The 12,683-nt window shown below is 41.1% G+C and overlaps 1 protein-coding gene across 2 annotated transcripts in view; it reads left to right on the forward strand.

Annotated features, from left to right (window-relative positions):
• Window positions 1–4,608: 4,608 nt before the first annotated feature.
• Vps45 (vacuolar protein sorting 45 homolog) overlaps window positions 4,609–12,683 on the forward strand; it is a 56,918-nt gene continuing 48,843 nt past the window's right edge. Inside the window, exons 1-3 of one of the 2 annotated variants that reach the window (XM_005084249.4) lie at window positions 4,609–4,790; window positions 5,383–5,517; window positions 9,540–9,600. In XM_005084249.4, the coding sequence (XP_005084306.1) occupies window positions 4,698–4,790; window positions 5,383–5,517; window positions 9,540–9,600 (289 nt within the window). In that variant the 5' untranslated portion in view covers window positions 4,609–4,697. Of the gene's footprint in view, window positions 4,791–4,828; window positions 5,076–5,382; window positions 5,518–9,539; window positions 9,601–12,683 lie in introns of those variants that run through there. The other variant, XM_013123831.3, reaches the window with a different exon arrangement.

Genomic DNA, 12,683 nt, shown 5'->3' on the forward strand with positions numbered 1-12,683 from the left:
TTATTTATTTATTTTTGGGTGTTTGGGTTTTTAAAGACAGGATTTATTTCTGTACCCTTGGATGTTCTAGAATTAACTCTGTAGACCACGCTAGCCTCACACTCACAGAGACCCGCCTGCCTCTCCCTCCTGAGTGCTGAAATTAAAGGTGTGCAACACCAACACCCAGCTCTGTTTTTACTCTTGCTTTGTCTGACATTTTCACAAACACTTGGTATTGTCAGACATTTTAAGTTTTGCCAACTTGATAGAGAAGAAACAGTGTAACTAGTGTGACTTGAATTTGCCTTTTCAGGTTTCTATCAAATATCTTTCATGTTTATTGAGCCTCAAGATTTTATAAATGATAAACTTAATTTGTAATCAATAGTTGGTATGAGTTTGGGATAGCTAAAAGATTTTACACAGGGATTTTGGGAACCTATTCCTCACACTGGGTTGCCTTACCAAGCCTTAATTCAGGGGAAGGAGTTTAGTCCTACCTCAAATTGTATGCCATGCTTTGCTGACACCCATGGAAGGCCTGCCCCTTTATGAACAGAAACAGAGGAGTGAATTAGGGTGACAGAGGGGAAGTTGGAATGGGAGGAGAGGAGAGAGGGGAAAATGAAGTCAGGATGTAAAATAAATGGATAAATTTAATTAAAAAGAAAAGAAAAATTGAGAAAGGAGAAGAAACCCAAGTCAATGGTACAGAAAACATTTTTAACAAAGTCAGAAGAAAATTTCCCCAATCTAAAGAAAGAAATGCCTATTAATGTACAATAAAAATTAATTAAAAATCAAATGTATAATAAGTTAAAAATTTTTGCATAGAATTCATACAATAAGGCCAACTCCAGTCTCACACCATAACCATGAGGTATATAGAAAACAACCTATCCAAAAAGCTGGAATCACAGAAACAATTTAATGTGCATACAGAATTCGTCACGCAAATAATTTTTTTATTTGAGACATGGACTCACTACGTAGCCCTGGCTGGTCTGGAACTTCATTGTGTAGACCTGATTGGCCTTGAACTCACTGAGATCTGCCTGCCTCTGCCTTCCAAGTGCTGAGATTAAAGGCATGTGCCACCAAGCCATGAAAATCATTTTAAACTAATGATTTAAAGGTATTAAATCCTCTTAGCCAGCTGGTTGAGACCACTTTGGTCTACAGAGTGAGTTCCAGGACATCCAGTGCTACATACAGAAAGACCCTCTCTTTCAAAGAAAATCAAAAATCAAAAAACAAAGCTATTAAATGCCTTGAAGTTCAATATTGAATCATAAACAGTGATAAGTTTATGAATTATTTGACTTGGTCTGTTTGATCAGATACCAAGGTTTTGAGATCATTTAAAGCAAAAAATTTCCTAAATTATGCCTTCATTTAAAAAAAATGTATGCTGGCTAGGTGTGATGGCTATTCTTGGTCATCAATTTGACTACATCTGGAATTAACTAAAACCCTTGGCTAAAAGGAAAAACTTCCTTCTTCCATGTCCTTACCTAGGCTTCCAGTTGCTATGGCACAGACCAGAGAGGTGTGTCTTCTTACCTCAAAGGGCTGGATTAGAAGTGGATCTACCTACTTCAAATTCAGCAAAAGTCACTCACAGGGGTGTCCTCCATTTTATATACATTTAAATGAGAGAGAGAGAGAGAGAGAGAGAGAGAGAGAGAGAGAGAGAGAGAGAGAGAGAGAGAGAGAGAGATCCATTCTGTACGTTCTGTTGCTCCAGGGAACCCTGACTAATACAGAGATCTAAGTAACTTCTGTTCCATTGAATTTCATCTTTATTTCCTTCTTATCCAGGACTTGAGGAAAACATGTTTACATGGAGCAGCAAGAATGGTAAATTCAAGAATTAAAAATTTATGTAACTAAGATCTTTCATATTGTTATTGTAATTATTTTATATGGAACTTACCTACATATCCTTTGTGAGGTTTTTGCTTTTTTGGGGGGTAGTTGGGGGTTCAAGGCAGAGTTTTCTGTGTAACAGCCCTGACTGTCCTGGAACTTCCTCTGTATACCAGGCTGGCCTTGAACGAAGAGGTCCACCTGCCTCTACCTCCAGAGTGCTGGGATTGACCCCGGCCTTTGTTACATATTGAAGCATTGAGTTCTTGTAGAGAAAAAAGCCATGATTTTAGCTAAACATAAAATAGGCTCTTAAACATTCAAATAGGGGAAAAGTTAAAGTACATGAAACTATTTTGATAATATCATGACTTATTTAGCTTATACAGATATATACAAGTCTAAATTAAATGTGCAGACATAAATATTACATTTTCACTTCCTGTTTTATATCCTTAAAGCAACAGTTTCTGGAAACCAGTGAAAATAAACTTTTTCCCCCCAAAAATAAGAGTCTGGCTGTCCTGGAACTCACTATGTAGACCAAGCTGGCTTCAAACTCAGAGATCTGCCTGCTTCTGCCTCCCAAGTCTAGGACTAAAGGCATACACCACTATGCCAGGTACAAAAATAAACTTCTCAGGTTGCTATTTCTGAAGTTTTTTATAGTTCACTTAATCACTCATATATGAAGAATGTCATTGTTTTATTTTTAAATGTCATTATTGTTAAAATATTTAGCTTACACAATAAATAATAAGTAAGGCACTTCATATTGCCTTCAGAATGTCTTCTCTTGCCTGTGACATATCAGTCTGGGATTATCCTGGATGAGTCACAGAGCATTTCAGTCTTATTTTTAGAAATACAGGAATACAGAAGTCCTTACTATAGAGACATTTAAAATAACTTGTGTGGTTTTCTTCAGGAAGGAAAGATACTGTTGAATGCCAGGGCCATTATAAAGGTAACAATTTCTTCAAAGTGCTTATGGCTACATTTGTCTTCATTCAGGGTATTGAATAACACTGTCACTGGCCTCCATGGTATTTTATGGAGAGGGAATTAGTGAACTTTATCAAGGTAGGCATTTTCCCTCTCCTTCAAAAAGTCATAGCTCCTGGAATATAAACAACCAAAAGGATTCTTTCCACCCATTTCTTACAAATTGACTGTTATCTGAGACAGCATTCATTCCATGGACAATCATTTTCCTACACATTGTTCTTCATAAAATATAGAGTCGACAAAAAAATGATGACAGACTATATTGCAGTCCAGGCAAGGAGAAAGAATTCAAGGGACATGGGAGGCTGTGGTTTTTCAGGTACCAGTAACTTGCTAGATTGGTGGATAAATCTTATTTTCTTTGCTGATTCAGTGTTTTCTATAATAAATGAACGTTTTTACTGATAAAACAGAATTATATGACATTAGCTTAAAATATATAGGCTTCATTATGTATAAAATATAAAAAGTCTAATTTTAATATAAAGCTTTAAGGCTTCTTTGTAAACATATCTGAACACGTGTTGCACACCAATAACTCCAGCACAAGAGAGACTGAGGCAGAATCACAAGTTCAAAGTCAGCCTATGTTACATAGCAAAACCTTATCCAAACAAAAAGAAGGAAAAAAGCCATTGGTGGTGTCACACACACTTTTCATCTCGGCACTCAAAAGGCAGAGGCAGGAAGATCTAAGAGTCCGAGGTCTACCAAATGAGTTCCAGGGCAGCCAGGGCTACACGGAGAAACACTGTCTCAAAAACAAACAAACAAACAAACAAAAAACAAACAAACAAATAAAAAACACACACAATAAAATAAAAAAGGAAGAATAAAGAAAGAAAAACAGTCTCAAAAAACTGTAAAATACCTAATAGGAAGCTTTATTTACTTGGCTGGAAAACTGAAAGAACACATTTTCACAATTGTAGAGGTGACTTCTGGTCTACTCATAGAGATCCCCCTACAGTTATACCTAGTTCTAATTCGTTCCTGCCTCCAGGAGGGACAGTTTAGTTGAGGAAGGGAACCAGGGCTCTTCGGGAAGGATGGGGTGGGATGTAGAGGAAGCTCCTCGCGCTCCTGAGGTCTCTGAGGTCTCTCCCACAACGTGCCTAAATGGTGTGCCCTTTGTTCATTCATGTAACAACCATGGCATCAATTTCTGCCGCCTTCTCCCTCCGAAAAACCCACTCGAGTGTCACTTCCAGCTCTAACACCGGGCACTGTCACTGCCCTCTAATGACCACGGGGAGTCGGGAAGACGAAATTCATCCACGGCCTGGTAAATACAAAACGCCGTGCCATGATTCGGCGTCAAGTTTGTCTGGATACTTTTAAACCGGGTCTTGCTATGCAACCCAGCCCGGGCTGCCGGGAAACTTGCTACCGTAAGGACTTTGTCTCGAACCTGAGACCCGGCCGCCTCGGCCTGCCCAGTGCTGCGAGGACTCGCACGCCGGTCTCCAGAAAGGGTGCTCGGCAAGCAGCACAGCCACGCTCCAGGACTCCGGCGTCCGAGCCAGCTGTCTCCCGCGACGCCCCAGCCCTCCCCACGCGGAACCAGAAGCCAGCACAGCGCCTGTCGGAGGGAGCCGGCTGCCTCCACTCCACGCGCGAGGAGGGCGGGCGGGAAAGGCGCCCGTACTTAGCAGCAGAGTCAGCTTCCGCGACTCCACCGGGGAACTACAATTCCCAGTACCGGAGCTACCCGGACTCCCGGAAGCCAATGCTTGGCCGACCGGAAGCAGCTGAGACCCAGTCAACAGGCCTGAGGTTAATTCAGCCAGGGAAGAAGGGGGCGGGAAGGGCGGTGGGGCACCTGTCAATTCGCCACTATGAACGTGGTTTTTGCAGTGAAGCAGTATATTTCCAAAATGATAGAGGACAGCGGGCCCGGCATGAAGGTACTTCTCATGGATAAAGAAACGGTGAGTTCGCCTTTGCTCAGTATGTGTGAAGGAAGCCCTCCCTCCCGCAGAATTGCTGGTCCCGATCGACTGTAGGACTTAGCATTCATTAACGACGACGGTCGCTTCTGTCTGGCACTGGAAAAGTTGTCTAAAGCTTCCCTAGTGGGTGTGCAGCCTAACCGACTCTAACCGATGCCAGGAGACTTCTTGCCCCTGAAAGAGTGTCTGCCAAGAAGTTGTTAATGGTGACACAGGCAACACTTGGAGGACTTTAGGGTGACTCTGCCAACGTTGTTTTTAAAGGTAAATTGTTAGAGCTCAAGCTGAAATGACAGATTATTTGTTGTGCCACAGCTTAAGTGTCGGGGGTGGGGGTGGTGGACCTTTAGTGGATGGAGAAAATCCTCTTTCAGTTTCTGAATTGTTCGTGTCCAGAGAGTGGGCTTCGTTCTAATGCATCGCCCTTGTGTTGGATATTCAGTAGATATTATTCCCTGTATTAGCATTTGAATCGCCTAGCCAAGTGTTAATGGAAAAATGGTTTAACTATTGACACATATTTTTATTAGTCTGGATTAGTGTAATCTTAGTTCATTCTTTTTCTTTACAGACTGGTATAGTCAGTATGGTTTATACACAGTCAGAGATTCTTCAGAAGGAAGTATACCTCTTCGAACGAATTGATTCTCAAAATCGAGAGATCATGAAACATCTGAAAGCAATTTGCTTTCTTCGACCTACAAAGGTACTACACAAACTGCGCTGCTTGCCATCTCTTCGGGCAAATGCAAAATACTGATCCAAAGCAGTAAGGAGGCAAAATAAATCTGTGTTACCATCATTTGTGGCATCATGATTATCCCATTTTGTCAGAGTCGTGACCTTTCGTCCTCCCTTCCCATGCCTTGGTTCACCCCTGACAACCCATTTTTCCTTCAAGATATTTTGTAGATTAATAGCTGTTCCCAAAGCCACCAGCGATGGGAACGTAGGACCTCCAGACCCAGCCCTGAACATGGCTGTCACTCTTTCACAGAGCTCGCACTGTCTTGAACCTCCAGCACCTCCATCCCCCAGTGCTTAGGAGTGAATGTGCCTTTACCATAGAAACAAGAAGTCATCCAGAGATTCCTAGAGTGGCTCAGTCTTGCTCCGTCTATTAGTCCAGTAACCTCACAGGAAAAGTTCCTCCTCCCACCAGTTAGGCCTTTCTTTTCATATTTAACTTCCTGTGCTCAAGTCTAGTCCTGCAAGCCAAGTGACCCTTTTTTTAAAAATCATCTCCCTACATGTTTATTCCTGTCCTTTCTCAGCTTTCGTCCATCACCTTGAAAATCTGGTGTCAGTGCTTTCTTTTTTTTTTTTTTTTTTTTTACGAGACAGGGTTTCTCTGTAGTGTTTTGGAGGCTGTCAGTCCAGCCCAGCCTCGAACTCACAGAGATCCGCCTGCCTCCCGAGTGCTGGGAGTAAAGGCGTGCGCCACCACCGCCCGGCTTTTTTTTTTTTTTGGTCAGTGCTTTCTTTATACTAAAAATATATCGTGGGGGTGGGGGTAGGGTGGCGTGTGCCACCGGCTGTGTGTGTGTGTGTGTGTGTGTGTGTGTGTGTGTGTGTGTGTGTGTGTGTACGGGATCAGAGAAGAACCTGCAGGAGTCAGTTCTATCCTTCCCTGTGAATCCCAGGACTCAAACTCAGGTTGGCAGACTTGGTGGCAGAAGTACTTACCCACGTCTCATCTCTCTGGCCCCGTTGGGTTTTGTTTTGTTTTTAAAAAAAAAAAACTTTCCTAGCTGGGTGGTGGTGGTAGCGGCTGTGGCAGCAGTACACACCTCTGATCCCAGCACTTGGGAGGCAGAGGCAGGCGTATGTTTGTAAGTTCTAGGACAGCCAAAGATACACAGAGAAACCCTGTCTTGGAAGAAACAAAAAACCCTTTCCTATGCTTTATTTTTTAATATTCTCTCTTTTTGTTTTTGTTTTGAAACGGCCTGACCATGGAGCCCTAGCTAACCTGGAACTCATGCTAAAAACCAGGTGGGCCTCCGATTTGTGGCAACCCTCCTGCCTCTGCCACCGTGCCTGGCTTTATTTTCTCTTGTCTCATATTCATGTTTGTCAGCTCCACTGTGTGTTCATCATGCTGGTACATTGTGTACTTTCCAAAATGACAACCTGATTATGTCACCCAGCTCGAAACCCCTGGGTGGCTTCTCATTGCTTTTATGGTAAAATATAGTCCTTCCTTGTTGATCGCTAAGTCCGCGTGGCCTTGCTTCTATTGCTTGTTGAGCCTCTCTGCTACTCTGCACCTTAGCTACGCTGCCCTTCAGTCCACTTAAATTCTGGTGTTTCATCGTGCCAATGGCCTTTGCCTGGATTCCCCCTCTGCCTGAAACTCCTTCATCAAGCAAATCTTCACTGACCTTACTGAGCAGATCAGGCATCCCTCTTACAAACAGCACCGCCTCCCTCTCTGTCACTGGTCATGGCTGTAGGTGTCTGTTTTCAAACAAGGTTTCACTATGTAGTCCTCTGACTACCCTGGACTCTGCCTCCTGAGTTCTGGAATCACAGGCATGTGATACTTATTTGGCACAGTTATTTGGATTTTGTGATTGATATCTAGTTTACTACCACAATAAGCTGCATGATAGCAAAAATTTTACCTGCTTGTCCATCCTATTATGTTCCCATGATGCCTGCTGCATAAAAGATGCTTAAGAAATAGTTGCTAGATTAACGTGTTTTTCCCCCATATTTTAGACATGAAATTTTGGTTATTAAGAGTGGTCTTAGAGATGACCTATTCTGTTGTCTCCTAACATAAAACAAGGAGACCTCTTTTATAGCCAGATACATTCTATCAAACTCTCTTGGCTTCACATCTTTTACCTTTTTACCTGGCCCTATAAAACAGTAATGTTATACTTAAATTACTTGTTAAGAAACAGTTTGTCTTTAAGATTATAAAGTGAGCTTGACATGGTAGCACATGTCTATGATCCCAGCACTTGTGAAATACAGGCAAGAGGATCTGAAGTTCCAAGTCATTCTTCGCTACATAGTAATTTTGAGGCCTACTTGGGCTCCATGAGATTCTATCACAAACAATGAGAAAACAAACAGGCCTGCAGAGATGGCTCAGCAGTCAGGAGCATGTGCTGCACAATCATGAGGACCAAAATTTAGGTCCCTGCACCCACATAACTGGGCAGCCCCATATGCCTTTAACCCAGATCCAAGGGGAGTGGAGGCCAGATCTCTGGTACTCACTGGCTTCCGGTGAGAGACTCAGGGAGAGATCCTGCCTCAAATGAACAGCAGGGAGTAATAGAGACACCTGGCACCCTTTTCTAGCCTCCCGATGCATGGACACACACATACACATGTGCACACACAGTCACACAACAAATCTCTTCACAACACAGTAGAAATGATATAAAATGTATATATAATGTATATAGTGGCATAAGAAGTATATATAATATAAATATATACAAAACACACACATATATATGTTTAGAGATATTTTCCCTTTGAGAAAGCACTGTATACTTTGGTTGTTTGCTTGCTTTCAGATAGGGTCTGGCTATGTCATCCAGCCTGTCTTTAAACCCAAATCCTCTTGGTTTATGCCTTCTGAGTGCTGGAATTTGTGTGTAGCACCATCCCCAGTTGCATTGAGCATTTCTCAAAACTATTTTAACACTAATGGCATGATTTTAAACAAAAATTTTAATTGTTTAAAGGATATTAACAGTGACACAAGCAGCAAAACCTTTTTGTCCCCCAAAATTTTAGTTTTAAGGCTTAATTTAATTTGAAATTTAGCCATGTATTCTGGTATCAAAATCAGATTAAGTGGTCATTAGAATGGTCTGTGATTAGAATTCTCATGTTTCGACTATATAAAAAGAACTGGAGAGGAGAGATGGCTCATTGGTTAAGAGTGTGTACTGCACTTACAGAGGACTCATGTTTGATTCCCAGCTCACAACCACCTGTAACTCAAGCTGCAGTGTAGTCTGATGCCTCTGTCCTTCACAGGCAACTGCACATGTAGACACACACACACACCCACACACACGCAGGCATTCACGCACAAAATTTAAAATCTTAAAAGGACTTTTTTTTTACTTCTAGCGTTTGTTATTTTAACATAATATAACTATAGGAGGAGTTTTGGGCTGATATAAATACTTCACAAACATTGTAGTTACGAACTCTTAGACCTCAATAAGTTAAAAGCCAAAGTGAACATAATTAAATTATATTTTATCCTGTTTGTAAAGAACTATACACATTTTGGTGTTCTAAGAAATTTGATCAGATGAATACAATTTATTGATGAGCAGTTTGAAGCCGTTAGTATCAATTATATGCTATATTTCAACATGTGTCCTTTAATTTTACCTTAATCAAAATAATGCAAATAACTGATATTTAACATGCATGTATATATTAAATTGTGTATAAGATCCTGATATGTTTAATGTATTTCTTTTTATTTACATCCTTCATTACCCAATGTAAGTGCAATTTTGATCTCGGCATACTGTTAGACTTTAAGTAAGAATGTTAATGAACTGTGATACTTAGTAGTTTTTAAAGTTACATTTATGGAGAGCTGGTTCTCCCCTACCACAGTGTGGGTGCCTGGAGTTCAGCTCAGGTCATCAGACTTGGCAGCAAATGCTCGAATCTGCTGAGCCATCTTGCCAACCCTTATTACTTTTTACTGAAGCAACTCTGTTCCTTGTTTTCTAGGAGAATGTGGATTATCTTATTCAGGAGCTCCGAAGACCCAAATACAGTATATATTTTATTTGTAAGTATGTTAGTTCACTGTTTTAGTCACATATGTATGTCCCAGCTAGTCTAGGCTATTGAGTAACTTGTGTCATCAACTTCACTGAATTCATCCCTTAAAGCTTATGTATTCAAAGTATTAAAAGTGGTGTAGAGAGCCAGGCGGTAGTGGCACACACCTTTATTCCCAGCATGTGGAAGGCAGAGGCAGCAGGATCTCTGTGAGTTCAAGACCAGCCTGGTCTACAAGAGCTAGTTCCAGGAAAGGCTCCAAAACTACACAGAGAAACCCTGACTCAAAAAACAAAACAATAAAAAACAAAACAAAACAAAATGGTGTAGGGACTGGAGAGATGGCCTAGTGGTTAAGAATACTGGCTTCTCTTCCAGGGAACCAGGGTTCAATTCGCAACACCCACATGGTAGCTCACAACCATCTGTCACTCCAGTTTCAGGAATCTGAAACCTTCTGGCCTCCACAGATACTCACTGCATACATATGGTGGACAGACATACATGCAGGCAAAATACACATAAAATAAAAATGATTTACCTTTAAAAATTAGGTAGTAGCCATCAATCTCCTTCTGAAATCAAAGTAACGATTTCCATTCATCAATGATTGCTTAGATAGAAACGTTTTACTTTACTTTACATTTTAAAAGGTTGATTTATAAGTAGCCAAACTGCATGTGTTTCCTCCATCAACATGTTTACTTAATCCCATGTTTCACCTGTGAATTGAGGTATAGAAACTATTTGTTTGGGGGAAGGATCTTGTGAGTTTATTGAACAATGCAAAATGTGTCTACAACCAGATGAATTCATCCCACTTGGCTGTTTTCTGTGATGAATGAAAGGACACATCACCAAGCAGTTCTCTCCTGTATGCCCACATGGGGGCATGCATAGAAAAACTCTGGAAATGAACAGGTTCATGCCTACTCAAAATTTATTTCGAGTTTTCTTCCATTCTGCTATGGGAGTTACAATTGGTCTCCTCTAGGTGTCAACATTGCACTTTGTAGACTTAGTAGAGTCTGGAGCTGGTTCCAAAACCAGGGAGCAAACTTAGCACCCAGAAAGTAGGACTCTTAGGCCTGGTATGGTAGTGGTAGTGGTGGTGGTGGTGGTGATGGGGATGGTGGTGGTGGTGATGGTGATGGTGGTGATGGTGGTGATGGGGATGGTGGTGGTGGTGGTGATGGTGGTCATAGTGGTGGTGCATGCCTGTAAGACCAGCACTCACACGCAGAGGCAGGCAAATCAGGACCACCCTGGTCTAGTCCCAGGCCACCAAAGCTACATAGAAAGACCTTGTTTTTAAAAAAGGAGAAAGGAAGGAAGAAAAAAGAAAAGAAAATAGGACCTGAGAGGTTTTTAAGCTATGGGGATTTAGACCATTGTCTAAATCTTTGACTTTTTTAAAATTTAGATTTATTTATTTATTTGTTATGTATACAGTGTTCTGTCTGCATGTATGCCTGCAGGCCAGAAGAGGGCATTATTACAGATGGTTGTGAGCCACCCTGTGGTTGCTGGGAATTGAACTCAGTACCTCTGGAAGAGCAGTCAGCACTCTTAACCTCTGAGCCATCTCTCCAGCCCCAATCTTTGACTTATATTTTAGTACAACTTAGACTCTAGGATATACAAATTTATTTTACCATATGTTACTATGTAATTATGCCAAAAATTAGCTGGTCAGTGGTGGTGCACTCCTTTAATCCCAGCACTCAGGAGGCAGAGGCAGCCTGTTCTACAGTGTGAGTTCCAGGACAGCCAGAGCTACATAGAGAAAGCCTGTTTCTAAAAACCAAATTAATAATAATAATAATAGTAATAATAATAATAATGCCAAATTTAAGTAGTATTTAAAGTTTATAAAGAACTGTCTCATATATTATTTCACTTGAGCCTTTACACTTCCAACAGACAAATTATTTTTAATAGTTTCTCTCTATTTTTTGTTTATTGAGTTAATAGTCATAGTTTTTTTTACATTAAACTATTTAAAAACAAGTGTAGATTCAAATGCCTGGTGGTTTGTCCCCCCCTCAAAGAAAGAAAAACAAAACTCATGTTCAAGTTTAATCATGTTATGAAATATTAAGATGGGACTTGTAAGAGGTAATTAATCTGCTCATATGATTGATGGTTTAATGTCCTAAAAGAGAGTCTGCTATGAAACCGGTTTAGCCAGGTATCTCTGTCTCTTGCCGTATGATGCCCTTCACCTCTCTTCACTGCCAGTGAGAAGGTCCTCACTACATGGGACCTCTAAACTTTGAACGAGAACTATTTGATAATGTACTCTTTTCTTTTTAACTTATTCAGACAGTGATAGTGTGTGGTTGGCAGAGAAGACAAACTGAAGTGATACATAGTTATAAAAACTACAAGGCATCAAGAATGCCCTTTACCCGCCCTCCCCCATTGTAGCTCGTGCAGTGTCAGACCCAGGACATTAACTGGGACACAGCCAAGCAGCAGAGCCTGTCTGTCCCCACTAGGATCCCTTATAGTGCTCTTTTATTGACCGTATCCTCTTCTACCCCAACTCCATCATTAGCCCTGACAACTGATACTCTTTTCTTCTCTAACATTTGTTACCCTAAGAATGTCCTGTAAGTAGAACAGTACCTCACTTGGGAGCTGGCATTTTTCATTCTCAGGTGGATGTATATATGAGCTAATTTCTCTTTACTGCTTAATAGTATTCCACTGTCTGTTCATTAACTACTCACCACCAAGGACTTCTGGGTTGTTCCAGTTTGACTGCTTGAGATGAAGATGTTATAAACCTCTCCATGGATCCCATGTAAACATAGCCTTTTTTATTTGAGATGTATGATAGCCAATAGCACAAATGCTGGGCCATATGGTAGTGGCATGTTTAGTGTTTTCCAAAGTAACCCCACTAACAATGGCAGGGTAGTTCAGTATGTTTGCATCCTTGCAGTCGTTTGATGGTGTTGACGCCCATTTTAGGCAGTGTGACAGGTATGCACCTCTACCCAGCAGTGTGGTCCTGGGAACCTTAGAGTGATGAGGGAATGAAGAAAGGACACACACAAAGACATATGTGAAGAGAAGCTGAGG

Source organism: Mesocricetus auratus, unplaced genomic scaffold (assembly GCF_017639785.1).
Source record: "Mesocricetus auratus isolate SY011 unplaced genomic scaffold, BCM_Maur_2.0 Super-Scaffold_100009, whole genome shotgun sequence".
NCBI lineage: Eukaryota > Metazoa > Chordata > Mammalia > Rodentia > Cricetidae > Mesocricetus > Mesocricetus auratus.